Source organism: Eulemur rufifrons, chromosome 27, assembly GCF_041146395.1.
Source record: "Eulemur rufifrons isolate Redbay chromosome 27, OSU_ERuf_1, whole genome shotgun sequence".
Lineage (NCBI taxonomy): Eukaryota > Metazoa > Chordata > Mammalia > Primates > Lemuridae > Eulemur > Eulemur rufifrons.
In genome coordinates, this window is record NC_091009.1 from 30,838,891 (window position 1) to 30,865,947 (window position 27,057).

The 27,057-nt window shown below is 55.1% G+C and overlaps 2 protein-coding genes across 2 annotated transcripts; both read right to left on the reverse strand.

The window, feature by feature from the left end:
• Positions 1 to 455: 455 nt before the first annotated feature.
• On the reverse strand, positions 456 to 5,350 carry ELF3 (E74 like ETS transcription factor 3). Its single transcript, XM_069459453.1, has 8 exons — positions 4,719 to 5,350; positions 4,172 to 4,393; positions 3,948 to 4,043; positions 3,637 to 3,756; positions 3,383 to 3,472; positions 3,114 to 3,230; positions 1,960 to 2,155; positions 456 to 1,309 (listed from the first exon to the last, which is right to left on the reverse strand). Exons 1-8 carry the CDS (start codon positions 4,879 to 4,881, stop codon positions 1,195 to 1,197), a joined length of 1,119 nt encoding a protein of 372 aa, XP_069315554.1. The 5' UTR covers positions 4,882 to 5,350; the 3' UTR covers positions 456 to 1,194.
• A 3,298-nt stretch (positions 5,351 to 8,648) lies between these two features.
• On the reverse strand, positions 8,649 to 26,513 carry RNPEP (arginyl aminopeptidase). Its single transcript, XM_069459740.1, has 11 exons — positions 26,015 to 26,513; positions 21,887 to 22,027; positions 21,409 to 21,557; positions 16,483 to 16,599; positions 15,492 to 15,727; positions 14,010 to 14,123; positions 12,938 to 13,050; positions 12,653 to 12,761; positions 11,311 to 11,535; positions 10,340 to 10,482; positions 8,649 to 9,273 (listed from the first exon to the last, which is right to left on the reverse strand). The coding sequence occupies exons 1-11, from the start codon at positions 26,444 to 26,446 to the stop codon at positions 9,115 to 9,117; spliced, it is 1,938 nt and encodes a 645-aa protein (XP_069315841.1). The 5' UTR covers positions 26,447 to 26,513; the 3' UTR covers positions 8,649 to 9,114.
• Positions 26,514 to 27,057: the final 544 nt, after the last annotated feature.

The following is a 27,057-nucleotide window of genomic DNA, read 5'->3' on the forward strand; positions in this document are numbered from 1 at the left end:
AACGCTAGGATTCATATTACTGATACTCAGCTTACAGCCAACTTGGCCGGAATGCAGCAAACCGTCAATCCCGCAAGGCAGGACATACAACTCTAGACTTCTTAGAGAACATCAGGTCCAAACTCCAGCCTTCCAAGAGGAAGCTGCCCCAGAGAGGACAGACTTGGCCAAGGTCACTGGAGCAAAGCGTCATGGCAGCAGGACAAACCCTGGCCTCAGCTTCCCGAGCTCACGTCCTCGTGTACGCGAAGTCTTGTAAAATTTTGCGTCCCCTGCTTCAGTCTGTAAGCCCAGCCCTGCTGCTCTGGGAAATCCACACCTGCCCTCCCGCCTGCCTCTACCCTGCCCTCGGCCCAGTAGAGCCCCCTCCTCCGCTGTCCTTCTCCCCTCCAGCCCTTGACAGTATCCAAGCCAGAGGCCCAAATTTCAGTACACAGGGAGCTAAGACACAGGTTAGAAAAGGCCCAGCAGGCACTTTATTGGAGGCCTCTGCCTCCATCCACAGGAGCGAGGAACCAGGAGCCCAGCCTGAGGGCTCCGGCGTCGCCCCAACCCTCGCTGGCCCAGACCAAGGCCTAGAACAGTCAGTCTGGCCACCAGCGCTCGGTGGGAGAGGAGTGGGGAGAGGAATGTTCTAGAAAAAATAGATCTCTATGTACATCTGACATATTTATAGCACATAAATTAGGGAGTACTCTGACCCCCGCCCATGGAGCCCGAGCGCTGGACAGGGAGGTGGAAACCAGTCCGGAGAGAAGGCACTGGAGGACCACCCCGTGCAGGCCTCTCCGTCCCCTCTGTCACAGTGCAAGCCTAGGCCACCCCTGGCCTCGCTGGCTCAGTCCAGTCATCTGCAGGAGGAGGGTGTCAGGTGTCGTCTGCTGCTGGTGTCTGGGGTTAAGTTCGAGGAGGCCCCAGGTAAAATGAGACGCACGTGCGTCGGAGTCTGCAGACCAGTCGCTTCAACCCCCACCCCCCCCAGCTTGTAATTCCAAGAGGAGGGCAGGGAGGAGAGGACACAGGCTCCGAAGCCCAGGACGATGGTGATGAAGTTCAGCCACACCAGAACGTCAGCTTCTCTCCTCTGCACAGCAGGGAGCGTGCCCAGCACAGGGTCCTTCTGGCCTGCCTCCTCCCGGGAGGGCTGTGGCCTTGAGTGGCCCGTGAGTTTGGTCCAGGGTCTAGTTCCGACCCTCAGTTCCGACTCTGGACAACTTCTTCCTCCTTCCAGCCACTGGAGTTTTTGCCAAACTTGTAGACAAGCCGCCGACCGTCCACCCGTTCCAGGATCTCCCGTTTGTAGTAGTACCTGGGTGGGCAGGAGAAGGGTGGTCGGAGGTGCTCAGGCACGAGACAAGCCCCGGACCGCCAACGCCCGCCTCCCATCTGGCCGAGCTATCCCCACGTGACCTGTCCCCGCTGGTTTCCACCCGACTAGCTGGAGCCTGAGCCCCACTCTCTGAACTCTGCTTCCCGCCTGCACGGAGGAGCTGTCTGCCCCTTTGCCACTCTGGCCTGAAACGGTGTCCGGGGAACCTGGTTCTGCCCTTGTTTCCTCGGCTCTTACGGCAGTGTCGTGGGGCTTATCATGAAACCACATGACTTTAGGGCCGCACGGGACCTTAAGGTGATCTAGGCCACCCTTGTTGTACACAGGAGGAAACAGGCCCAGGGACAAGCAACTTAATTACGGTGAGAGGGCCAGGCCTGGCGTGGGCACGGCCCAGGCTCTCTTCACCACCCTCAGGTGCCTTCTGAGACGACCCTTGCTGGTGACCCCAGGCAGTGCTGCCGATGGCACCATGCGTGCTCCGCGCCAGGCTAACACGTCTCCGTGTGAGCACTCAGGCAGACACGCTGTTATCCTCACCCTATGGGGCTCAGACTTGTCACATACACTCAGATCGGCAGGTAGGTGCCGTGTGCATCCTTGTCATGAGGTCCTGGCCACCAGCTCACCTCATGGCCCGGCTCAGCTTCTCGTAGGTCATGTTGCTGTTCTTTTTCTTCTGCCCCCACAGCTGGGCCACGGCCTCGGAGCGCAGGAACTTGAAGACACCCTCGTGCCGGTTCTCCCACTTCATGAGGCCCTCGTTGAGCTCCGGGTGGATGAGGATGTCCCGGATGAACTCCCACAGGTGGGTGCCTCTGGGGGCTGCAAGGCCAGATGCCATCAGTTAGCAGCCCAGCGTCCCCTCCCACCCAAGACCAGAGGGTCCTGCCTGTCCCGCACACTGCTGACTCGTGGCCCCGGAACAGGCCCCTCCCGTGCCCCTCGCCGCTCCCTCCTCACCTCCCCACTAGACGGGAGCTCCGGGGAGACCCTACTGACAGCCCAGGTGTTTCACTCATGCAGATGCTGAGCAAACGCCTGGCTGGATCCAACAGTTACTGAGACATCTCGGGGCTCCCGGTTCACTGGGGGCCACAGTGAAAGCAAACACACCAGATAGGTGGGGAGAGCTCGAGAGTGCAGGGACCGGAGAGCTGGCCCCAGTTTACGGGATGAGGGGACAGCAGCCTGGAAAAATAACCCCCTGAGGACAACAAGAAAACCAGGCGTGTGTGTGTGTGTGTGTGTGTGTGTGTGAGAGAGAGAGGGAGAAGGTGGAGATCTCCTAGTGGTTCTCCGTGGCTGGAGCACACAGTGCCTGAGGTCAAGGGACAGAATGACTCATGGCTGGAGGGCCCTCCAAACCCTCAGCAGGCTGGGAGCCCAGTGGTCCAGGCACTGTCCTGTAGAGTCTCAGCCCCCCGTGACTCTTGGGGCCACCCAAGCACGCCCCAGCTGCCTTCTCACACCATCAAGGGCGTCCCAGCAGGCAGGACAGCAGCCAGGTGCAGACAGCTGGAGCGAGCGGGCAGGAAACCTAAGCTCTGGTGCCGCAGGCCTCCCTCCGGGAGCCTCAGTTTCCCTCCTCTGCAGGACCACACAGCTAGGCTCCACAATCAGGTGCTGACAAATGCCACAGATGCCCCTGCCCGCCACCACTGTGCCCAGGCTTCACGAGGGGAGGTGGCCGTGCGAGAGGCCAGGACAGCAGGAGAAGGCGTCCGGCCATGGGGCAGCGGCGCTGCCAGCGGTCCCCGCCTGGCGTGGGCGTCGTGCTCACCGTGCTTGCTCTTCTTGCCCTCCAGACGCTCCCAGTACTCCTTGCTCAGCTTTCGGGGCCGGCCCCGCTTCCGCTTCCCGTGCTTAGGGTCCCCCTTCTTATAGTCGGGGAAGCCATCTGTGGGGACGGGAGGGGTGGGCGGGCAAGAGAGAGCGAGGCAGAGTTTGGGGAGCAGCCCCTCTGCAGGAAAAGCCTGCAGGAGAGCAGGGGTGGGGGAGGACACTGCTGAATGGGACCCCCTCTTGGGGACTGAGGCGCCCTCCCCTCACCTCTGGGGAAGAGCTTGCTGTCAGTGACATCCAGGTCCACGTCGCTTCCACCGGAGTCTGAGGAGTGGGAGCTGTGGGGGGTGCCAGTCCCTGGGGGCGAGGTCAGAGTGAGCGCCCTGGCCGGCCCCGCCTCTGCCGGACAGGGCGACAGGGCTGCAGGCTCTCGGGGGCCAGAAGGCAGGGGTGTGAGTGCTGGGAGCCGGGGGCTCAGGGGCACGTGGGGGCGGGGGCCGTGGCCCAGGCAGGGCCCTCACCTGTGGTAGAGATGTCCGAGCTGCCGGGGGAGGGGGCTCCCGCGCCGTAGCTGCCGGGGTGGTACGGGCTGACCTGCTGGCAGTCGTCCAGCAGCTCCTGGGCGAAGGGGCTGCCCTGGTCTGGGCAGGAGTGACAGTTCAGAGGGGGCTCAGGGGACCGGGAAGGACAGGTAAGGCTGCCCAGAGGGCTGCTGGCACTTTCTGGTTGAGGGAGGAAGAAGTCCTGGGAGGAGGGGTCGTCTCTAGCACTCTGGGGAGAGGCAGGGATGGGACAGGACGGGCTGGGGAAGGGGGCGAACACGGGTTCTCACCGAAGGGGCCTGGGTTTTCGAGGGCCTCCTGGAAGGCCATGCCGTCCTTCTCCAGCAGCTCGATGATCCAGCTGAGCTCGTCAGAGGAGCTGGAAGCTGGCAAGGAAGGAAGGAGGGTCACAATCCCCTCACCCCAGCCCAGGCTGAGCTCCCGGACTCAGGAAATGGAGCCAACCCCCTGCCTCCAGCCCAGGGCCCCGGTGGCACCAGTGGCCTGGACTCACTGAGGTCCCGCAGCTGGGCGTGGAGCTGGTCTCCCAGAGGCCCGAAGACCAGGCGCAGCTCCTCCAGGGCACAGCTGCACAGGGCGGCCCCGTCCATGTCGCAGCGGGAGAAGTCGATAGAGCTCGCGTCGTACTTGTGCTTCTCCACCTGGTAGCTGATCCAGTCCAGGACCTGCGCCTTCGACCAGAACTGGGGCTCCTCCCCGGACCAGCTGGCCTTCTCTGCGAGGGACAGAGGGCAGCGCCGGCTCAGCAGGCGGCCCAGGCGGCCGGTGGCCCCCACATCCCCATTCCTGGCGCCCTCTGAGCCCTCCCTGGAGTGGGGCGGCGGCGCTCGGGCACCCTCGTCCCTGGTACCTGGCGCCCGCCTCAGCCTGACCCAGCGCCCACAACCGCCAGCACCTCAGCCGCTTCTATGTCCTCAGCCCAGCCCTGGAATTCTCCTGGAGGCCCTCCTCCCCGCCCAGTCCCCCGTTTGTCCAACACGCTCTTGGATGGGTCTGTCTCCCCCTCCCGAAGGCAGCCCGTCCCACCCTGTGGGACCCACCTGTACCCTCCAGCGACACCTGGGGGTTGCCAACGGTCAGCACCGCATCATCGGCCCCGAAGGCGGCCGCGGCGGGAGCAGAGGCCAGGGTGGGGTCCTCTGCGCTGTACATAGCGCTGAAGTAGTTGCTGAAAACGTTGCTGATCTCACAGGTTGCAGCCATGAGGCCACCTGGGGAGGGGAACGGGGTTGCTGAGGGGCCAGGTCCCAGCCTGGGCAGGAGCAGCCCCAAGGGGCGAGGTCGACAGCTCTGTGGGCACCTGCTCTTCTACAAGGGCTTCAGGATCTCTCAGCAAGGTGGGGCCACAAGACCCTGCTGCTAGGGTTCCCTCCGCAGATCGCCCGGCCCCTGAGCCGGACGACAGTTGTGGCCACACTGTCACTCGCAGAGACAGTCTCTGTTCTCTACCCGCCTCGGGACACCGACAGCCCCACACTCCCGCTCGGAGATTCCGCACTGGGGCGGGCAGGTTCAGAACTGCAAATCCACTCGACCCCTGCTCAGTTTCCCAAGGCCCGGGCTAGGGAATGACAGGTGGGGGTCCTACCGGAGTCGGGGTGCGTGTGTGGCAGGAGGCTTTGAAGCTGCAGGCGAGAGAGAAGACCGGGCCGTGCACAGCTCTCCAGGTGGTGCTGAGGTGTGTGGCCAGGGCGGTCCCCCACCCAGCCCTAAATAGAGCTGCGCGGGAGCTCCGCCCCGAGCCCGGCTCTTATAGTGTGTCCCCAGCGGTAACCTGAGCTGCCGGCTCATTGGACGGAGGGGATTTCCTGGCCTTTAGACCAGGCTCCCGGCCCCAGGTGATTTGCATATTCTATGCCACTTACCTGGGATCCTGGCAGGCGGTGCTGGGAAATCTGGCCCTGCTGGTTTAATGATTATCGGAGCCTGTCATTCCGCGCCCTCTGGGGTTGGGCGCAGGGCACTGGCCGGGGCAGGTGGCGGGAACGGCGCTGGGGTGGGCGTCTCGTCTGTGCTTTCGGCTGCCCTCTGGCCCAGGAAATTCCTCCCGGGGGCCCGGCCAGGGATGGGCTTGGCAGGGGAAGGGCAAGTGGGGGAACCTGAACTCCTGGCTGAACCGGGTCAGAAAGGCTGCTGGCCCCCGGATTTCCAGACGTCTGGGGACAAGGGGGCCTAATAGAGAGAGAAGATACTGGGGTTGAGGGACTTTCCCCCAACACCCAGGATTCCGGGCCCAGGCTGGGAGGCCCTGCAGGCTGGACACTGGACAATATTCATGGGCTAATGGGTAGGGCCGGGCCTGCCAGCCTAGTCCCCCACCCCAGGGCCCTCTCCCAGGGCCCCCCCCCCAAGGGTGCCCGCCATGGGGCCCGGTCGCTGGCACCCGCTTTGTTGGCAAGGCCTTAGCACCCATTGCCTGCCTGGACAATGAGTGTCCAGCATCCAAGCCTCAGGGCTGCTCCAGCCACTTCTGCAGAGACCAGGCTGTATTGACACCTGAGTTTTTCCCTCGGCACCTGAAGGGGCCCTCCTGCCCAGGGGCTGCCAGAGGTGCGGCGCCCACGTGGTTAGGTTCGCCCGCCCTGCCCTCCCCGTGTCCAGGTCCCCTCTGCTGCCCTCTAGCGGTCAGAGCCCGACTCCCTGGGTGACGTCACTCAAAGGAGACAAGGGGGACACATGGCATGTGTTTACTATTTACCAAGCACTTTTAAACCTATTCTGTCATTTAATACTCACACACACAAAAATCCGGTAGGCAACGCACAGTTATCCCCATTTTATAGACCAGAAAATTGCCGCTTGGAGGGTTGGGGGGCTCGGCCAGACCACCCAGAGTTAGTTAGACAGCGGGCTGGGATTTAAATGCAGGTGTCTTGTACGCTGACTCTCCCACTCTTTCCCTGGACAGCGCCAGATTCTTCTGGCCTCAGAGTCCTCCCACCCAGCTCCACGGCCAGGGCCCTCGCCGGTGGGTCCCCGGTGCTGGTGGCTCCCCATGGGCTGTGTCCTAAAGACCCTGGGCAGGACCCTTGCATTCTGCACTTCAGTTTCCCCATCTGTAAAAATGAGGCTTTTTGGATTCAATAATCCCTAAGATCTCTTCCACATCTAGTTTTTTATGCATCTAAAACGTAGGACCTGTGTCTCTCTCCTCGCTTCATTAATGCCACAACACAGGTGGCTCCGGCCTCCTCAGCCAGAGGGTGGGTGAAACGGTTACTCAAACAAAAGGTGACTCCACCTCCAGAGATACTCTTGTCTTTAACTCTATAGCCCGAGGACTAAGAAAGTCCTTTCCAGAGAATCTGCTTCTATGTCCCTTGTCTCAGAAACTACGGGGTGCCCAGGAGAGAGGGTTAAAGCCCAGGAACCCCCCCCACGAGGCCAGGGGGGCAGGAGAGTCTGGGGCTGCAGTAGGATTTTCCCCAGCCCCTGAGGGGGCCTCCCCCAGGGAGCCTGAGGCGACACACCCTCGGCCATGTCACTCGCCCTGGAATGTGGGAGAACCGGCTTCCAGCCTGGGGCTGCTCACGTGCTCCAGGTCCTGAAGAGCACCTGGCCCAGGCCAGGGTTCCGGACAGGGGAGAGGAGGAGGATGCGTGGAGAATCAGGGTATCAGCTCCCTCGAGGCTTCTTCCCGGGAGAAAGGGAGCTGAGATAAGGAATTCCTATGGCCTAGCACTTTAAGTGGGAAACACTTGGATTTGAGGTCAGAGCCTTGGGGGGATGGGGCCCGGGTGGGGCAGAGGTTCCAGGATGGTGGTCAAAGAAGCTACTGAGCAGGAGGCTGGGGGCTTTCCCGGCCCATTGACCTCCCAGAGCTTGCCCAGATGGTGGCACAGCTTCATCTTGGGGACAGGAGGATGTCCTATAAAAGGACAGGCACATCCAGCAGGGCTGCTAGGTACCGAGGTGCAGTCACACAGGAGGCCTCACAAAGTGAGTGGAGTCAGGGTGGCCTTTATTTTTTTTTTTTGGAGACAGAGTCTTGCTCTGTTGCCCAGGCTAGAGTGCTGTGGCGTCAGCCTAGCTCACAGCAACCTCAAACTCCTGGGCTCAAGCGATCCTCCTGCCTCGGCCTCCCGAGTAGCTGGGACTACAGGCATGTGCCACCATGCCTGGCTAATTTTCTCTCTCTATATATGTATTTTTTTAGTTGTCCAGCTAATTTCTTTGTTTTTTTTAGTAGAGGCAGGGTGGGTCTCACTCTTGCTCAGGCTGGTCTCGAACTCCTGAGCTCAAACGAGCTGCCTGACTCGGCCTCCCAGAGTGCTGGGATTACAGGCGTGAGCCACCGTGCCCGGCCAAAGCTTAAGCTTTCTTCCCCGACCCTTGTGCAGGGGAGGGAAGAGGGCTGTATCGATGCCCTAAAGCCAAGGACAGGGCAGAGCCACAGACAGAGACTGGTTCGGGGGTGCCCTCTAAGAAAGGAAACTGAAACATATTTAAATATTTCTTCTGATCCTCCCCTCATCCCGCTCCCAAACCCAAGCTGCTAACTGCTCAGATCCCCATGTCGAGGCCAGGAAATCAGAATTTGGTGCCAAGTTCTGAAGACTCCTGATGCCCACACCATTCAAATAGTTATCTAGGAGCAAACGCAGGTGAGGCCCGGCAAAGCCTCTGGGCTGGGGAGAAGGGCAGGGGAAGACCACCAGAACACACATTTTATTTCTTCATCTATTTTAGTGATGGAAAAGATGAGTGGGAATGGCGCTGCAGAGAGAATTCGGCTGCCTGCACAGAGAGCAGGAATGCTATTCTTTTGCTCATTTTCCCTGCGGCGGCCCTGCCTTACTGCCATGTGTTTCCCACACGCACGTGTGGGACACACACCTCCTGCAGCCTGGCCGTTCCCTAAGGACAGGGAAACATGTCACTCTCTGAGTCTCCCCCCATGACTGCCTCTGAACACACACACAGAGGGGACCCTGGGTAGATGAAATTTAATATATAACTCCAACTTATCTATTTTTTTGCTTAAAAACATTTATTAAAATAAAGATTAAACCTGAAGAAAGAAAAACCAGAATGGCAGCCCTTTGCATAGTACAAGAAAGAAAGGGAGGAAGGGAGGAAGGGAGGGAGAGAGGGAGGGAGGGAAAGGAGGGAGGGAGGAAGGGAGGGAGAGAGGGAGGGAGGGAAAGGAGGGAGGGAGGAAGGCGGGCAAACCCTCTTCACCTCTCCCTAAGCCGGGAGGAGGGAGAAGGCCAGCTGTCCCTCCAATGCTGGCAGCCTGCGGGGAGGAGAGCTGTGGGCAGGTCCTCAGGACTCAGTGGGCCAGAGAGGTTCCCAGCAGAGCAGGAGCCCAGAGAACAGATTATTCCGAGGGGATACAAATTTTAGGAAGTTGATTGAAAAACTGGGATTTGGGAACAAACGATTATTCCGAAAGCCTGCGAAGTCTGGAGAGGCAGAGGCCCTGCGCACTAGCCTCTAAGTGCCCTTGGGCTCCAAGATCTGCCGGACGTAGTTGACAACGTTGCTGTGGAGCTGGGAGGCGGTGGACGCAAAGGTCTCTTTGGCGAGGGTCTGGGCCACCTCGCTGCCACTCATCATGGCGTGGTACAGCGGAAGGGTGTACTTCTGTTTCCCCTGCAAGGAACACACACGCTCACACACGTGTGCCCCAGCAGCCCGCCCAGGGGGTCTGTGCAGCCTCTCGCCCCTAGCAGCAGTCATGGGTGCTAACGGGGACGTGGGGACCCGTGCTGGGATGAGGAGTTTCCCAGTCAGAAGGGCTCTAATTCTGACGTCTTCTCGGGGGGCAGAGATCCGTGGAGATAGATGTCAGTGTGCATCCCAGCCCACGCTAACGCAGGGACAGCTACACGCGACAAAACTAGTGAGATGGGTGGACACCGTGGGACGCCAAGCTTCTGGAAAGCTGTAGGTGGCTGGCCACCCAGGTAACAGCAGGTATCAAAGGCTGCAGCACACAAGCTCAGGGTCACATAAGGTCCAGCTGCAGTTAAGTAACAGAAAACCCACAAGTCAAATTCACACAGGTGGGAGCCAGCTACGTCGCAAGCTCCCACGACCCCGAGGCTCGAAGAAGCCGTGGGCAGGCTCAGAATGTCCCCACGCAGGCAGGCGGCTCCCACGTCACACAGGTGAGGGACTCTGAGCGTGGCTTTGTGTCCAGGCCAGCCCCCTCCCTGCCCCGGAATCTGATGACCCCGAGAGTCACCGAGAGTCACCGAGAGCCCCGGGCCCTTCCCAACAGGGCACCTCTCACAGGGTCATGGAGGATCCGGCCGGTGTCTCAACTCTTCTCGAGTCACAAGGCTTCTTCCCCCGGAGCGGGGACCTATCATCTTACCTCCCCGTCTCGCCTGTCCTTTGGCCCCTTTTCCCTCTGTGTCTTCCCCATGACCAGCCCCTGCGTTACGCATTACCCTCTTTCCCAGTTTTGGGTCAGCTCTGACCGGCTTTTTCCCCTCAGGTCTCACCAGCTGATGCAAAAGCTCCGCAAGCCTGTGGGCTTCCCCTTTCCCCAGGGCGACGCCGCCACCGCCACCGGCCACACGGAAACCAGACGGAGCGGGAGCCTCCAGCAGGTCACCTGACCCCCGCTCTGCCCACACCACGGCTTCGAGCGTGGCGAGTGGTCGGTCCACAGCGGGCTTGCTGGTGGGGGGACAGGGGACGGGTCACCCACCTGGCTCTGCAGGAACCCCTTCACCTTCCAGAAGTCCTCCTGGTGGTCGTTCTTAAGGACGATTTGGCCCCATCGTAGCCGCAGCTCCGCATTCCGGGCATTTGAGATCTTTGGGTACGTCTCTCCCAGTTTTTTCACATTCCCTGGAAAGACAAAGAAATGGTTTGTGAACGACCAGCAGAGGCAGCCGGGAAGCCCCGTTCTCGGGGACACCGTGCGTCGGCCCTCGGGCCCCCCAGCAGCGCCGGGGACGGACCTCCGGGAGGCTCCCCCTCCCCCTCCACCGCTCCCTCTGCTCATCCCATGCTCTGAAATGCTGATGTTCTGTTCCCACATTCACTCTGTTTCTAAGGCTCTTCCACCAATTGTCCCTTAATATTATTACAGACTTTCTGCTCTTTTCTTGTAATCACCCTATTTTCCTTCCCAGATTAACACACAGATATTCCCCTAAAATATCCCACCCCACTTCTTCTCCTACCAACCTGCTAGAAATCATCGCAGCATCAGCCTTTTCCACCCCTTGGTGAACATTATTTCCGATTGTGCAGCAACGAAGCATTAGTGGTTAAGAGCTTTGGGTGGTTCAGATCCCACCCACCCATTTATTGGCTGCGTGACCCATTTGTGCCTCAAGTTCACTGTCTGTTACCTAGGAATTCTAACCCTAGCGCCCACGTCACAGAGTAGTAACAAGGACGCAGTGACTTAAGAGGCACAAAGAGCACACAAGAGCTGCCTGCAGAGCCTGATGACGTGGAGAACGGCAGGTACGAGCGGGTGTCACAGGTGTAACCCGCAGCCGTTGGATGGCACGTCCCCTGCGAAGTGCCAGACTCCCTGTCACCTCGGCAGTCACCGAGGGGCACGAGTGACAACTTTTTCTGAGTCTCCCTCTGGCCCCGGTAGAAAGCTCTGCACACGAGGAGCCTTGACCCAGCACATTGAAGAAATAACCCACTTTTTCTTACCAGGAGGGAGAGGGGACTTCTGGAGGATCTTATCCAGGAAGTAGACCAGCTGGTAGGTCTTCCAGGGGGAGATGGCCACAGCTTCGATGGCCTTCGTGTCCAGCTCCTCGGCCGCCCACAGCTGGGCCAGGTCGTCAGCAGGCTTCATGAGCGAGTCCCCGGGGGAGAGGTCAGGGAGGTGCGGGGGCCAGCCAGGAGTGTTCAGCCACCGGTCAAACTCAAAGCCTGTTTGGTAGAAGGAGAAGATACTGTCCGGATCCTCTGGCCAGGTCACAGTCAACGTGCCCAAGCACCTCCCAGAGACCCGGAGCTCCTGCCTCTCCACCCCAAACTCTCTCTCCAGCATTTGACATCACCTCCCCACACAACTACTCGCTCCAGCAGGGCTCCAGTCGTAACGATGGCTAGAGGCTCTCATAGCAAGACTGGACTGTGTCTGCTCCTACTGTGACAGTGTTTCTTGTGCCACATGTACACTGTGCTGTCAGAGCCGAGCTGACGGGTGCCGTACTCCAGGACACGCTCTCCCGATCGCCAGGACGGCACTGTGCTTGGCACTGGGGCCCCTGGACCAGGCTGCGCGGGCTCCTACCCAGCCCTGCCATGAACTAGCTGGGAGGCCACAGGCATGTCACTTCACCTCTCTGAACCTCTGTTTTATCTGTAAAATGGCCGGGGGCGGGGGTGGGGTGGGGGGAGCAACAGGCTCTACCTTAGTGGACAGCTGTGAGGATTAAATGAGCAAATACACATGAAAAGCCTCACGTACTGCCTGGCGCACAATGAGTACTCAGTCCTTATTAACTGTTGTTAGCTACGGCGTCTCATGACCTTGAAATGCAGGCCTCCAACCCAAGAGTAGGCGCCGCTAAGGCCTGCCCAGTCCCCACTGCCAGAGGATGCCAGCTTCACCAAACCAACGCCAGAGAGACTCAGGGCTCACGGTGCCAAGTGAGGGTGTGTCTAAGAGACTGTCCCTTCCATGACAGGACATTTCTACTCTCTCTAGGAAGCAGGGCGGCCACTGGGCTGGGCACACGGGCCACTCCACGCCTTCAGGCAGGGGCTGCTGCCACAGCAACAAGGCTCTGGGCAGAGTGAAGGGCCTAACCGTCCAGGGGTGAGGAAAACAGGAGAGAGCAGGTCAGAGAACGAGGCAGAGAAGCGGCAGAGAAGTCATTTCTGTGGAATAAAGCCGGAGATGCTGGGTTTGCTCCCAAAGCGCCACTTACTAGGGGACTGTGACCCAGTGTCCTCCTGCCCGTCTTGGTCTTTCCTAAGGTAAATTCCACACAATTCGCCACTGTCTCCCAGAAGCCTGTGGGCCAGCTGCTCTGCTCACCTGGAATGGAATCCACTCTCTTTTCCTTCAGCTCAGGGAAATACTCCAAGTAGAATTCGAGAAAGTCTTCAGCCACGATACTTTTGAATTTAAACTCATCCACGTAGGCCTGTGGGAAGGGCAGTGCTGTGCAGGGACCCCCTGGCCCCGGGGGCAGCAGAGCCCCCCGTGTCGTGGCCTCTTCCAGCCCCTCACCTCTTCCGCCCCCGTCTCCACCCTCGCGCTCTGGCCCAGCCGCGCCGTCTGCTCCTCTTCCTTCTCCCCTGCTGAGAGAGGTGACTGTACCTTGAGAAATTTGTCAAACTGATCCTGATCACCCACCAAGTGGGCCAGGTATGAGACAAAGCAGAAACCTTTCTCGTAGGGGGTCTCGTTGTACGTGTCGTCCGGGTCAACACCTGGCGGAGGAGAGGGCAGACAGGGTTGGAGCCTGGGAACCGTCACCCTTGCCGCTCCTCTCTAGCCCCAGCTCCAGACTAACCGTGGAGGAGACCAGAACTCGGCTTCCCCGGGGACAGCAAGGCCAAGAAGGTTTGCAGATGCATCTTGGCCTCGCGCAGGACACTTCAGAGATCTCAGAGGGCCACTCGCTATGGCTCCAGTGAGGGGACAAACACTAAGAGGACAAAGAGAGCAGCTGCAGGAACCGACGCGTCCCCTGCTGCTGGGACGTGCATTGCGTGCGTAGGTTCCATCAGCTCTCAGGCCCGGGCACCAGGCTCCGGGCTTTTCCAGCCCTGTTGGTTACCAGCTGTGTGCTCACCCTGCCTCCCGGAGCACTGTGTTGTTTACAGCTGCGCTGGGCTATGCGCTGGGCTACGGCTAATTACCAGTCCGTAAGAAGCCCATTGCCACAGTCAGCGGCATCAAGGAACATGAGCTTCAAGTGCACAAAAACGTTTTAGATTAGTCACCCACGGAACTGAAGAAGAATGTTAGAAAATAAAAAGCTCTGAACTTGGAGTGAGGACCGGGGTCTGAGTTCCAGTGATGCCCTGATTACAGGCATGACCTTGGACAAGTGACTTCACTTGTCTGGCACTCGGTCCTGTCCTCTATAAAATAAGGCTGATACCTTATAGAACCCACAGGTCTGGCTTGATAAAAAGGAACGGGAAGGAGCCTTGTGAAATCGTACGGACCTGCAAGATGCGCGGAGCTGGACAGAACTCCCACCTGGCTAAAGCGGCTTGGGTCTAGCCAGCCTGGAGGCCAGAGGGCGGCTGCAAAGCGCCCTGCAGGCCCCCCCCTCCCCAGGGCAGCATGGTGGGCCTGCACTAGTCCACGTGAAGCTCGAGCTGACGCGGGGCTCCAAGCTCAATTTAGGGGCGGGGGTTTCAGACAGAGCCTGCTGCACCTGGTTCGATCTTCACCCGGAGCTTGTTGAGCGGGTTTTCCTCGCCACTGATGTCCATGTGCTGGCGCAGCAGAGCCCGCCCCGTCGCCGCCTCCAAGCAGGTGTACGCAGCCCCTGCGGCAAAATCAAAGAGAAGCCTCCAGAAAGCTTGTTACCGCCGCGCCCGGCAAGCTTTCCTGACACGGGCGCTGTGCCGCCCCCTTGTGGTCTCAAGAAGAACAGCGACAGATGCCCGAAGCTTAATACTCTACGACCCCCCGTGGGGACCTGAGGGCAAACAGGGTCGCTGGGGGAGATCCTGACTCCGCCCCCGGCTGCCCGCTGCTCGGGCTACAAGGACTGGGCGAATCACATCTTTTCTCTGACGGTTATCTTTTTCTATCACCATATTTTTATTTTTAGATAATAATTTGATCTTCTATGAAAACTTAGACTATTTTTACCTGACTACTGTTGGACAAGAGAAAGTATCACCACCCCAAAATTTTTTAAAGGTCTTTAAATCTCCTTCTGCCTTTAAACATAATGACTGAGAGCGCAGTGGAGGGGAAGAGGACCAGGTTTTTGAAACAGCCAGCTCTGCCACACACCAGACGCTCTGACTCTGACTCTGACTTAACCGCCCTTGGCCTCAGTTTCTTCCTCTGCACAATGGGGTAATAATATTTGCTTGCCGACTCCTAGTAGCTGATTAAGACAGTCACAAACATGCTCATGCTCTATATGTTCCGTGGGTTTTTGTTTTGTTTGTTTGTTTTTGAGACAGGGTCTCGCTCTGCTGCCTGGGCTGGGCTAGAGAGCAGAGGTGTCATTATAGCTGCAGCCTCCAACTCCTGGGCTGAAGCGATCCTCCTGCCTCAGCCTCCTGGGACAACAGACATGTCATCACGCCCAGATAATTTTTCTATTTTTTGTAGAGACAGGGTCTCGCTCTTGCTCAGGCTGGTCTTGAACTCCTGACCTTCAGCAATCCTCCCACTTTGGCCTCCAAAGTGCTAGGATTACATGCATGAGTGTCTGGCTTTATACTCTGAATGAAACTATAAACTGACATAAACTTTCAGGGAAGTAAGGAACAACTTATACTAATAAGACTTTAAAATGTTCAGACCCAGAAAGTATGTTGCTAAGAATTTACCCTTATGGAAATCATCTTGAGATACGCATTGTTTCTCAAAATATTTCAATGGAAAATTAGTAACGAATGACCTTTATAACAACTGGAGATTGACTGAAACATCCACACTATGCAGCTATAGAAGAAAGTTTAATTGGGGAAGTGTTTAACTTTATTAAGTTAAAAAAAAAAGCCAGTTGTAAAACCACGTGTGCTTTGATAATTCACACACACACATAAAAATGTCTGAAAGGATATAGTACCACCTCCTCCCTTCACACCACTTGTACCCTAAAACCCCAAAAGCAGACCCCACTGGCCTTGCAGGCCAAGGAATGGGAGGCAGAATCCTTGGGAGAACGTACCGAAGAGGATGGTGGAGATCCTCCGCTGGGCGTACATGGTGAAACCTTCGTTGAGCCAGAATTCACCCCAGTTGGCATTGGTGACCAGGTTCCCAAACCAACTGTGGGAGATCTCGTGGATGATGACATCAGCCAAGGAGCGGTCCCCTGCTAGCAGGCAGGGGGTGACAAAGGTCAGACAAGGGTTCTCCATTCCTCCAAACGGAAAGGATGGTGGCATGAAGAGCAAGTCGTACCTGTCGAGAGAGTAGGAGGGTCACGGAGAGGCCCTGGCTCCCTGGAGCAGACCCTGCCCCGCTGCCCTGAGTAATGGCTTTGCCAATCTACTTCCAAGCCGCACGACATGCACGCTACACAGACCGAGGACAGTCTTCGGCCCAGTGCTGACAATAAAGCCCAGCTCCTCCGTCCTTCTCCCAGGCAGCTTCCCTGCTTTGCTGGGACTTTCTTTTTCCAGGTGGGGTTTGCTCTCTTGGAGACAGCTCTCTAAGTCTTTCTGTTTCCCTCTCTCCTTCCAAGCAGGATGCGAGTATATTATCAGCTCTATCATATTTAGCTCATTGGAGGCCAACTTGGGGTCATAAAGACCAAAGTGGAGCCTTTTATCTAAGGAGCCTAAAGACTGAAGACGTCGAAGGAAACAATGGAGTGTGGGCAACTTCCAGCGGTGAGGAAAGACAGGCCAGCGAGGCGCCCGCCGTGCTCGCTTGGGCGGCACATGTTCTGAAAGGGCCCAACAGTGTCTCCCCATCTCAAACTTGGGAACTGCAAGGCACATTTTTATCACCTCCAGAACCTCTCTCCCGGGGACCCCTGCTCAGCAATGCTGGGGAGCCTGGCTCATCCCTTCTGCTTCTCGTCCTCCTCTCCCTCACTAATGGGGTTCGGGAAACGCTGCTCTGGGAGAAGGAAGACAGGCAACGCCAGAAGGGAGAGTGGAAACCGGGGACTCGGTTTAACGGAAGACGTCAGAGTCGGCGCCATACCACACCTTCCCCAAACATAGGGTCCGAAAAGCTTCTCTCCTGTTGCCAGAAATTCCTCTATCACCCCGTTGTACTCCTCCTTGGCATCATCAATCAGACAGGGCTCAGCCCACACCCGGCTCCTAAAGACAAGAGTGCTGTTTAGAGACTGTCGCCGTGACCCAATCCAGAAAGCACCTGTAGGAGAAAACTGGCCTCGGTCCCGTATTTGGGCCAAATGAATGTGACAGTGTGGCATACCACAGAGACAAGAGATGCGAGGTCAGATCACCTGCACGGATCCGAGAGACTGCTCAGCACACCTGGGAAATGAGAACCCAAGACAGCCTGGTGGAGGCGGCCGCTGCCTCCTCTAGGCAACAGGATCCGAACGCACAGTGCTGCGGGTTACGGCTTCAGCACGGACTGCGATCTCGAAAAAGGCATTTTGCCTCTCTGAGCCTCGGTTTCCTCATCTGTAGTGAAGATTAAATATGACAGCATGCAAAAGCCTTCATATAGTGGCTTATACAGTAAACCTACGTACGAGAGAGGGGAGGAAAGTATTCTAATAACAGAATCTTTGGAATTGAAAGGAACCTTAAGAGATAAACCTATTAATGTTAATAGAAAATTGTTAATTATCGTAGGTGCAATAACAGTATTGTGGGCCGGGTGCAGTGGCTCACGCCTGTAATCCCAGCACTCTGGGAGGCCGAGGTGGGCGGATCGTTTGAGCTCAGGAGTTCCAGACCAGCCTGAGCAAGAGCGAGACCCCATCTCTACTAAAAAATAGAAAGAAATTATCTGGACAGCTAAAAATATATATAGAAAAAAATTAGCCGGGCATGGTGGTGCATGCCTATAGTCCCAACTAGGGAGGCTGAGGCAGGAGGATTGCTTAAGCCAAGGAATTTGGGGTTGCTGTGAGCTAGGCTGATGCCACGGCACTCTAGCCCGGGCAACAGAGCGAGACTCTGTCTCAAAAAAAAAAAAAACAAAACAAACAAAAAACCCCCAAAAAAACCAGTATTGTGGTTATAAGGGAGAATGTCATTATTCCTCAGAGAGGCACACTGAATTATTTGCTTTTAAATGGTCTAGCAACAACAAATGCAAATCCACTCATGAGTAAAACTGATAGGGCAAAATGGATGGGCATGCAAGCGTTCAACATGTCATCCTTTCAATTTTCTGTGTATTTGAAATGTTCATGCTAAAAAGATGGGAAGGCTGGTCCGAGTGCAGAGGTGTTTGCAATTAATTGATCACAACCAGTTACAGATTCCTTTGTTCCTTCTCCACTCCCACTGCTTCACTTGACCAGCCTTCAAAAAAATTTTATTTCAAAAAAATAAAAAATAGGCCAGGAGTGGTAGCTCACGCCTGTAATCTTAGCACTCTGGGAGGCTGACTGGAAGGATTGATTGAGCTCAGGAGTTCGAGATCAGCCTGAGCAAGAGCGAGACCCCGTCTCTATTAAAAATAGAAAGAAATTAGCTGGACAGCTAAAAATATATAGAAAAAATTAGCTGGGTGTGGTGGCGCATGCCTGTAGTCCCAGCTACTTGGGAGGCTGAGGCAGGAGGATTGTTTGAGCCCAGGAGTTTGAGGTTGCTGTGAGCTAGGCTGATGCCACAGCACTCTAGCCCGGGCAACAGAGTGAGACTCTGTCTCAAAAAAAAAAAAAAACATAAGTTAACCTACAAGAATGGGTGAGCTCCCCCAAGAAAAGCACAAAGAAGAGAACGGGTGATGGACAGAACCCTGGGACACCAACACACCAGGGGGTGGGCAGAGGAGAGACCAGAAAGGACTAACCAGGAGGCCTCAGAACCAGGACAGGGGAGTGTCAGGAAGCCAGAGGAGGGTCTACAGAGGCAGGAAAAAAGAGCAGAACACGGAGACAAGGATTAAAATGCACCCAGGGTGTTTTCTGTATTGAGGCGAGTGGGCCTCTCTTCCTACAGGCTTTCAACAGTATGACAAGGGCAGGGGGTGTGGGAGGTGGAGCCGGGTGTGCGCTTGCAACTCAGGTGACCTGCTACGAAGGGAGGAGAGGCCGGTGTGCTAGAAGAAAATATGGAGTCAAGGGGGTTTTGGGTTTTGAGTTTGCCTTTTGCTTTGTTTTAGTCTGAGGGAAACTGGAGCACACCCAGGGCTGAGGGGGAGGCTGCAGACCTGCAGACAGAGGGGCAAATGGTAGAACGCAGCCCCAGAGGACAGGGGGAAGGACTGCATCCACAGCCCGGAAGACACCTGTCCCTAATGAGGAAGGACCCCCGTCAGAGTCTGGAAGGATGAAGGGAAATGAAGAAGGCTTTTTAAGCAGAGGACAGGAAGTGGACATGATCATATCTGACGAAGTGAATATTCTCAGGAAAGTAGGAGACAAGATCGTGTGCTTGGGTGGGGATATGGGGTTTCCATAGCAAACCTGAAGACAATGATCAAGTCTTAGAACAGCTTAAGGGAAGAGAGATGGAAAGAGAAATAAAAGGACTGTTGAGCAATCTTGCAAGCACACCTGTAGCTGGAGACTACATTGGGTACGTTTTTCTTGAAAACCACACCAATGTCTGTTTCAACTTTCCTTTAATCCCAACTTTTCACCAAGAAACTAGACATGTATGGTGCGATCACTGTGCAATTTCATTATTTTCTACATCTCCCCAATGCCTACCCACAGCAGTAGAAAAAGGGAATTATAACATGTGACTGAGGGCTGGGATGTGACAGCAGCAGGACCGTGGGCACAGGGGCTTGGAGTATTGGTACAAGACCATCAGCCGCACTCCTGGGTCAGGGAGAGAAGCCAGGAGCAGCTGCCTGCCATGGACAAAGTGAGCAGCTTAAAGGAAGGGAGGCCGCCACGAGCGCAAGGAGGAGACATGGCGGGATACGGTGGGCGTGAGGCCATCAGAGGAAGGTTGGGAGGGTGCAGTCCAAAGACGAATGAGGGCAAGGCGCCTACAAGTTCTGATATGGTTAGTCCACGACAATGACGATGTCCAGGCCCTAGAGCGTGGCTGACGGAGTGGAGACGGCTTCCTGAGTGGAGGAGGCTGAGAAACCCTGAAGCCACCCTCAACCCTATATGTTAGATGGCATATCCACATGGAGAGAAAAGCCACCAAAGAGGATGTGACAGGCCACCAGGCTAAGAAAAAGCCCAAGGCACAGGGGTCAAGGTCTTCAGGGAGCTACTTGTGAACTGCTTCACCACCAGCTTGGATACGCAAGTGAACAAAGTCCGTCCGCCCAGTGGACTTCACCTCACTACAACGAGAAGGATCAACACAGGCCAGACAGGCTCACCCAGGATCCTTCCCCCGTTTTAGTGCATGTGCTGCCGAAGCAAGCACACGATCCTTCTCCCAGTACGCACGCTCCTGCCAAAAGAAGCTAAGATGCTCCAGTCAAGCTGGGATCTCATCAGCAGTAGCACCTAGTGCAAAGGGCACTGGGTTTATCATAGAAATACCTGAATTTTAATGTTTTGTTGGCATGACCTTTTGCAAGCCATGCCAGCAGAGCCTTGGTTTGCTTATCTGCAAAATGGAGACATCATCCTCATTAAGTCTGTGTAAGGATTAGAGGAGATTCTACATAAAACGGCCTCCTGGGATCTATCCATAACTCTCTCTGTCCAGGATTTCCTCCCTGTGGGAATAGGGACTGGAACAGGTGGCCTACTTTGCCAGAAGATCCCCTGCCCATATAACTTACTCCCATAAGATCCTAAGATGTGACCCAGAGGCACGGACTATCCATCTGATAGGGGGAGGAATAAGTCATCACAACCAGTTAAATGGATTCTGTCACCTAGTTCAACATTCTATTACAGAGGGTTCAAAAAAATAATTATTATCCAATATGTTCAGAATCCATTGTTCTCCCTTTTCCCATTAATAGTGCATACTCTTGCTAATAGAACCTCAGGAAGGGTAATGACATTCCTTCTTGTCCACTGCAAAGATGACATCCTTCTGGTTATCTGCCACCCTGCCTATCAGGAAGACAGCCCTTTGTGGGAGGGCGCTTTGTCTTTCCAGACTGGTATTGTTTGGAGTGTGTGTGCTGGAAGCAGATACCAGTGGAATCCCGTCTACTAGTCCATCTGATACAGCAGAACTAAGACTCCTGAGACTAGCATAGTTACCAAGCCCAGGTATGAAGTCTGAGGCTTGTAACTAATCTTGTCAAGGACACCACTGCCTCCAGGAGCTGAGAGCAAGGTCAGAGATTAAGAACAGCAACAGAGGCAGGAAAAGGGTCACAGCTTTATTGTCCAACCTTTGATCTCCTCACAGAGAGATTAAGCTATACTGGCAGATAATATGATAGCCAGGAAAAACTATCAAGTTTTTTTTCTCAGGAAACCTTGCAAAATCTTTTTTTATCTCCACTAAATCCATCTAACTTCACAGAGGTATCACTGTAACCACAGGTTTAAGTTCATGCATCTGCAGCAGACAGAAAGGAGAGTCTGCTTCCCTCTCGAGAGAGTGATAATGACTCCAAAGTTGTATATTTCCAGGAATTAAATGCTACAGAAAATGGGGAGATTTGGTACGAAGGTAAAAAAGTGAATATAGTTAGCTAGAAGGGCATTTAGAACTTAAAGATACTAATCAAGATCAATCTTCCAAAACTGCTGCCCAAGCTGCAGCATCACCCTGCAAGGCAACTCAGGACAGCAGCGACTGCCCGCAAGACTGCTGGTCTCACTCCAGATGGCAGGGTTGGGACTGGAGGGCAGGAGAGAGGAAGGAGGGGAGGAAGAGTGCGTCCTGCAGCGGCCCCATGCTGCACGCTCGTCCACTGCAGACGGGCTCCAGACTCAGAGGGCCTGAGACTGCCCCAAGAGCCCCCCCAGCAGGTCCACTGGTCAGGGTCCTCCTTGCCTCTGAGGCCAATCTAACCTTCCCCGTGGGGTCTTCGTTTCCTACCTGGGTCCAACTTCAGCCGAAACCAGATCTCCAATGGCCAAAGCTATCAGATAGGAGGGAATGGGCTGACACATCTGGAAGAAGAACTTATTTGGACCTCTCTTCTCCCAGGAGCTAGCACTCATCACAGCTGTGAAGCCATCTGGGACCTGAGAACAGAGAAAGCTTAGGAGACTTGACTTGGAGAGACTCTCCTTTTGATTAGCTCGAAGAACAGCACGACCAGCAACCTGCCTGCTGCACAATGACCCAGAGTCCACCCTGGAGAACACAAAGGCTTCAAGAAACTAAAGCTGTGCTAAACTAATGGGATTTGGAGGAAGGCCATATAAAATTTCAGTTAGAATTTAAAAGTAAGCAATTGTTCAGCGGTACCCCTGGATGGATATGATAATTTACCAACTGAAATGTGACCCGACAGATCTAAACTTACATTCTTAATCTCAAGGGCAGGTGAACCTAACCTTAGTCCCCTTACCTCAACAAGAGCCGAATATTTGCATTTCACTGCAGGGGTGTCGAAGCAAGGGAAGAAGGCCCGGTTGAGGACGGCCTGACCCTGGGTGTAGACAAAGGGCTTCTTCTTTCCCGCTGTCTGCTCAGGTGCCAACCAGCAAACCTAAGAGAACAGAACATTTCAGAACTGACATCTCCTATATGAGCTCAGTCTGGCCAGAGAAAGGAGCTAGCTGGCATGGGAAAATTTTAGGTAAGCCACAAAATCTTTCTGCCAGCCAGGTTGGCTCTGACGGGACAGTTGTCTCCTCTTGTGTATTTAGTTCACCCTGGAATCCACTGCACAAGGCAGAGCCACCACCAAGAGCCCATTCCTCACCCTACCCCATGGGTCATCTCAGGAATCCCAGACCTGGCCTCTGACCCTGTCATCTGGCCTCCTCCTGTGTTCTTCTCACTGTAGAAGTTTCTCATCAAACAAACAAATACGGAAGCAACCATACTCGGAGAAGAGAAGACACAGAAAAGCAGAAACTAGCTAGGAGTGATGTGATTAATATGTGTTCTTCTTTCCTAAAATTTACCTTCTCAGAATAAACATATTTTATATTATGGGCATTGGTTATATGATTCTTAATTTGTTTTTTGTTTTTTTTTTGAGACAGAGTCTGGCTCTATTGCCTGGGCTAGAGTGCCATGGCTCAGCCTAGCTCACAGCAACCTCAAACTCCTGGGCTCAAGCGATCCTCCTGCCTCAGCCTTCCGCGTACCCAGGACTACAGGCGTGTGCCACCATGCCTGGCTAATTTTTTCTATATATATTTTTAGCTGTCCAGCTAATTTCTTTGTATTTTTAGTAGAGACGGGGTCTCGCTCTTGCTCAGGCTGGTCTCGAACTCCTGAGCTCAAACGATCCACTCGCCTCGGCCTCCCAAAGAGCTAGGATTACAAGAGTGAGCCACCGCGCCCAGCCTTAATTTGTTTTCTGTTAGCCCTTAAACCAAGGGCAAATCTGAGTGATTATAACAAACTCAGTTTCTGCCTACAGCAAAAAGGAGTTCACTTACAACACAGATACAGTGGGGGTGGAGGTACGTCAGTAACAAGGGCCCTTTAGAATTTAGAGAAGGATTAGACTATGGCAGGAAGATTGCACAGGGGAAGCAAAGCTTTCTGTTTGGGCCTTCAAAGGCCAGCAGGATTCAGGCAGTTGGAAAGGCAGGAGGACATTCACAGGGAGAGGAGCGGCAGCAAGAGCAGAGGCCCACATGGCTGCAGACTCTGGCAATGCGTGGGAGGTTCTGGAGACAGGGGAGGGGCATGCCTGGGCAGGTGTAACGAAGGGCTCTGAAGACAGAGGTATCTGACACCCATTATAAGAGGCATAAAGAAGCCGCACTGGGATGCTGGGTTTTCCTTTGAGTTGTCTGCGTGTGAAAAATTTAGTCTCATTCCAACAAGTACAGCACAGCATGGAAAGAGGGGAGGAAAAGAATAACCTCACAGTGGAGAAAGCTGACAAGCACCAGCCAGGTGATTGAGGGCAGCGCTGACAGTCATAAATCATGTTGCTACTATGTACCCTCAATACGAGGTGATGAAAATGGCACTTTACCTTGGTGAATTTCTGCTCAAAACCCCATAATTCCAGTCTACTCATGAGGAAAAAAATCAGCGAATTCCAAAGAGGGACATCCTACAACATACCTGACCAACACCCCTCAAAACTGTCAAGGTCATCAAAAACAAGGAAAGTTTGAGAGTTGTCACAGCCCCAAGAAGAACCTAAGGATACAGGACAGCTGAATATAGCATGGTGTTCCAGATGGGATCTTAGAAAAGAAAAAGAAATTCGAAAAGCTACTCAAGACTTCAGTGAGTAATAATGTATCAGTACTGGTTCATCAATTGTAACAAATGTATCATACCAATGGAAAACAGTAGCAATAGGAGAAGGGGGGGAAGGGAGTACTGTGCTATATATGGGAACCCTGTATTATCCGCTCAATTTTTCTGTTTTTTTTTTTTTTTAAATAAAGCCTATTAATTTAAAAAAATGAGTTGGCACTGGGAGCTCACACTTACAGATTACTCACTTGTACCAGGCACCACATTAGGCACTTATGTAAAGATAATTTAACTTATTTCAAGTACTTAGACTAGTTCCTGGCACATCTTAATAAATATTAGTCATCATCCCCTCCATCAAAATTCCTTATTCATCATCTTCGCTGGAGGTTTCTTTCTATTTTTTTAAATGACACGAGGATAACGGAACACAGGGGCCTGGCGGTACGCACTCTTTGGGTGCTCCCTACAGGGATGAGGGTGAGAACTCCCACGGGAACGGGGGCAATGAGCAGAGAGAGGAAGGAAGATCTTCGCAGTGGAAAGGACGGTGCTTTGTAAAGTGCAGACTCTGCCACTCTGAGTTAAGTTAAAACTATTCGGTTATGGGCCGGGCGCGGTGGCTCACGCCTGTAATCCTAGCACTCTGGGAGGCCGAGGTGGGCGGATCGTTTGAGCTCAGGAGTTCGAGACCAGCCTGAGCAAGAGCGAGACCCCATCTCTACTAAAAATAGAAAGAAATTATATGGACAGCTAAAAAATATATATAGAAAAAATTAGCCGGGCATGGTGGTGCATGCCTGTAGTCCCAGCTACTCGGGAGGCTGAGACAGGAGGATCGCTTGAGCTCAGGAGTTTGAGGTTGCTGTGAGCTAGGCTGACGCCACGGCACTCACTCTAGCCTGGGCAACAGAGTGAGACTCTGTCTCAAAAAAAAAAAATAAATAAAAAAAATAAAATAAAAAGACAAAAAAAAACCAAAAAACTATTCGGTTATGAATTTAAGTTGAGGTGCCACTTTTAGCAGACAACTACAGGGAGGGCTTGATTCTTCCAATCACCCTGTTTAATTTTTAGTTCCTGCCAAAAATCAGGAACCAAAATATAACGGCAACCAAACACATTATCAGAGGTTATGTTTCCCTAGAGGCACTGGAGTTTCCTTTGCCTTAGACATATCATTGTGCGCTTTGGACTTCCTTTTTTTTTTTTTTTTTGACTAGTCAAGTGCAGTAGTGAGGAGGGGGGAAGTAGTAGAACAAGGAGTTCAATCTGTAACTGATTGTGAACAATCAAGTGAGATAACTCACTACCTTCCGACCAGCCTGGACTTTCGTTTTCTAGACAAGTTCTATCACAGGGTTCACATATTCCCCAGTAGTGAAAGGTGGAAACAGAACTTCTCTTTGAGCCAGTCTAAGAGCAAAGGAGACTGGCTAGCCAGGTAAGCAAATTTCAACTGCAGGCAGCAGTTTTCTGTGGAACTTGTAACCCACCCTATCCTCGAAGAAACTGGCACCCACAGCCTAGGACTCTCCTGAACGATGTTCTCTTACGGATGTGGTAGGCCACGTAACCTTCCACCCCTCTGACTTCCAATATTCCCCCCTGCAAAAAAATTTAAGAGTCAACCAACAGTGAGAAGGCCAAGCTATTATAAAGTCTAGACCACCCTAATTCCACTTCTCTTTTACTCAAATTCTTCTGTTAATCAAACACAAGACTTCACAGGAGGAAACCAAAGTAATTATCAGGGCTTCGGAGTCGTTTTAAGACGAGGAACTAGAAGGGCACATAGAACAAAGGGCCGAGTCAGGATCTGGCCGATTAGCCAACGTTCTCCAGGGTCACCAAAAAGCGGAAGTACCCGATTATCAGGGACCTACGCCCAAAAATCTGAGCCAGGATTAAGTTAAAGTGCCTGAATAGTTCGTTATCCAGAAGCCACACAGCATATCAAACACGGTGGCGATGGTGAGAGGGAATGTGGGATAATCTAGACAAGCCACAGAGGAGGAAGGAGAGGCAGGCAGGGAGGAAAGGACCGATGTCCCCAGCACGGTGGCCAGAGCCGCCGGCGCCCAGCAGCGGGGCCACGCAGCCCGGGAGGGACGCGGGGTGCCGAGCAGGAGGCCGGGGGGGGGGGCGTGCGCCGGGGCGCTGGGGACCCTCCCTGGCAGCGCGGCAAGGGTTTCTCCCTTTCCCTCCTCCGGGGCGGGTCAGTGCCGGTCCGAGGCTTCTGGGCGGCAGGAAGCGGCCGGGTGAGGCCTGGGGCCGGGGCTGGGCTCCGGCACGTACTCACCCCGGGTCCCTCCCCGACGCGGTAGGTGAGCAGCACCTGGAAGCGCTCGGCGGCGCGGCAGGGCTGCGGGAGGGCCACGCACAGGACCTGGCCGTAGTGCGAGAAGGGCCGCGTGTGGAAGGGCACCGGCTCCGCGGGCGGCTCCTCCGAGCAGGGCTGCTCCCGCCGCAGCGCCGCCGCCGTCACCTCGAGGCACGGGTGCGAGTCGAGCAGCAGCTCGGTGGCGCCCTCGGGCACCAGGCAGCGCAGGTCCAGGACTGCCGTGCCGCTCAGCGCCCGGCTCCCGGGGCCCGGCCCCGGCGGCCCGAACTCGGCCCGCAGGTCCAGGTGCAAGTGCAGCATCTCGAAGGCTCGGAAGTTGGAGGCCGAGGCCACGTCCACGGCCTGCGCCGAGTGCAGCGGCCGCCCGGCCGAGGGCTCGCAGCTCGCCATGGCCCGCAGCGCCGTTGCTCTCCGCGGGGACACTCTCCTCTCCGCCGGCTGCAGCGGGAAGCCCCGCCCCCGCCGCGGGCCCCGCCCCGCCGGCAAGCCCCGCCCCCAACCCCGGGACCAGGCCGCACCCGCCTCCCTGCGCCCGGCAGCCCCAGCCTTGTAGCTTTACCCGGGGACCTCGGGATTTGGGGTGAAGGAGGGCGGTGGGATAATTGGGCACACATTTGCCCAGACTTACCCTGCTGTGACGTTACCGCAGTCCCGGGGGGTCATCACCCTTCTCCGCTGAGTCCCGGGGGGTCATCACCCTTCTCCGCTGCTGTTTCCTGTTTCCTCATCTTCCGGGAAGGCTGTGGGAAGGGGCAGACCCAAGGCTGGACGGGCCGCAGTTCGAGATCCCCCACTCTGGGCTCGGCCCGTGATTAGGATTGTGTGTGTCACCTTGGGCAAATCGCCCAAGAAAGGTGAATCTTTTCGAGACTCTTTCTCTTTCTCGCCTATAAAATAATAACACTAACTGTCGCACGAGTAATGTGTCTAGCGCACTTGGTAAACAGTAAAACCCTATCCAACGTCTCGGAATTCTTTCTGCACCAGATCCAGGCTCTTCC

What these genes read in the sequence shown, in the direction of transcription:
- ELF3 (XM_069459453.1), bottom strand. Translation starts at nt 4,881, where the DNA reads ATGGCTGCAACCTGTGAGATCAGCAACGTTTTCAGCAACTACTTCAGC. An exon ending in CTCGGACATCTCTACCACAG is followed by an intron (nt 3,473 to 3,636) that starts GTGAGGGCCCTG and finishes CCTCGCCCCCAG; the next exon opens with GGACTGGCACCCCCCACAGC. An exon ending in AAGCTGAGCCGGGCCATGAG is followed by an intron (nt 1,310 to 1,959) that starts GTGAGCTGGTGG and finishes CTGCCCACCCAG; the next exon opens with GTACTACTACAAACGGGAGA.
- RNPEP (XM_069459740.1), bottom strand. Translation starts at nt 26,446, where the DNA reads ATGGCGAGCTGCGAGCCCTCGGCCGGGCGGCCGCTGCACTCGGCGCAG. An exon ending in GCGTCGGGGAGGGACCCGGG is followed by an intron (nt 22,028 to 26,014) that starts GTGAGTACGTGC and finishes CTGTTCTCTTAG; the next exon opens with GTTTGCTGGTTGGCACCTGA. An exon ending in CCGGGTGAAGATCGAACCAG is followed by an intron (nt 13,051 to 14,009) that starts GTGCAGCAGGCT and finishes CTCCTCCGCCAG; the next exon opens with GTGTTGACCCGGACGACACG.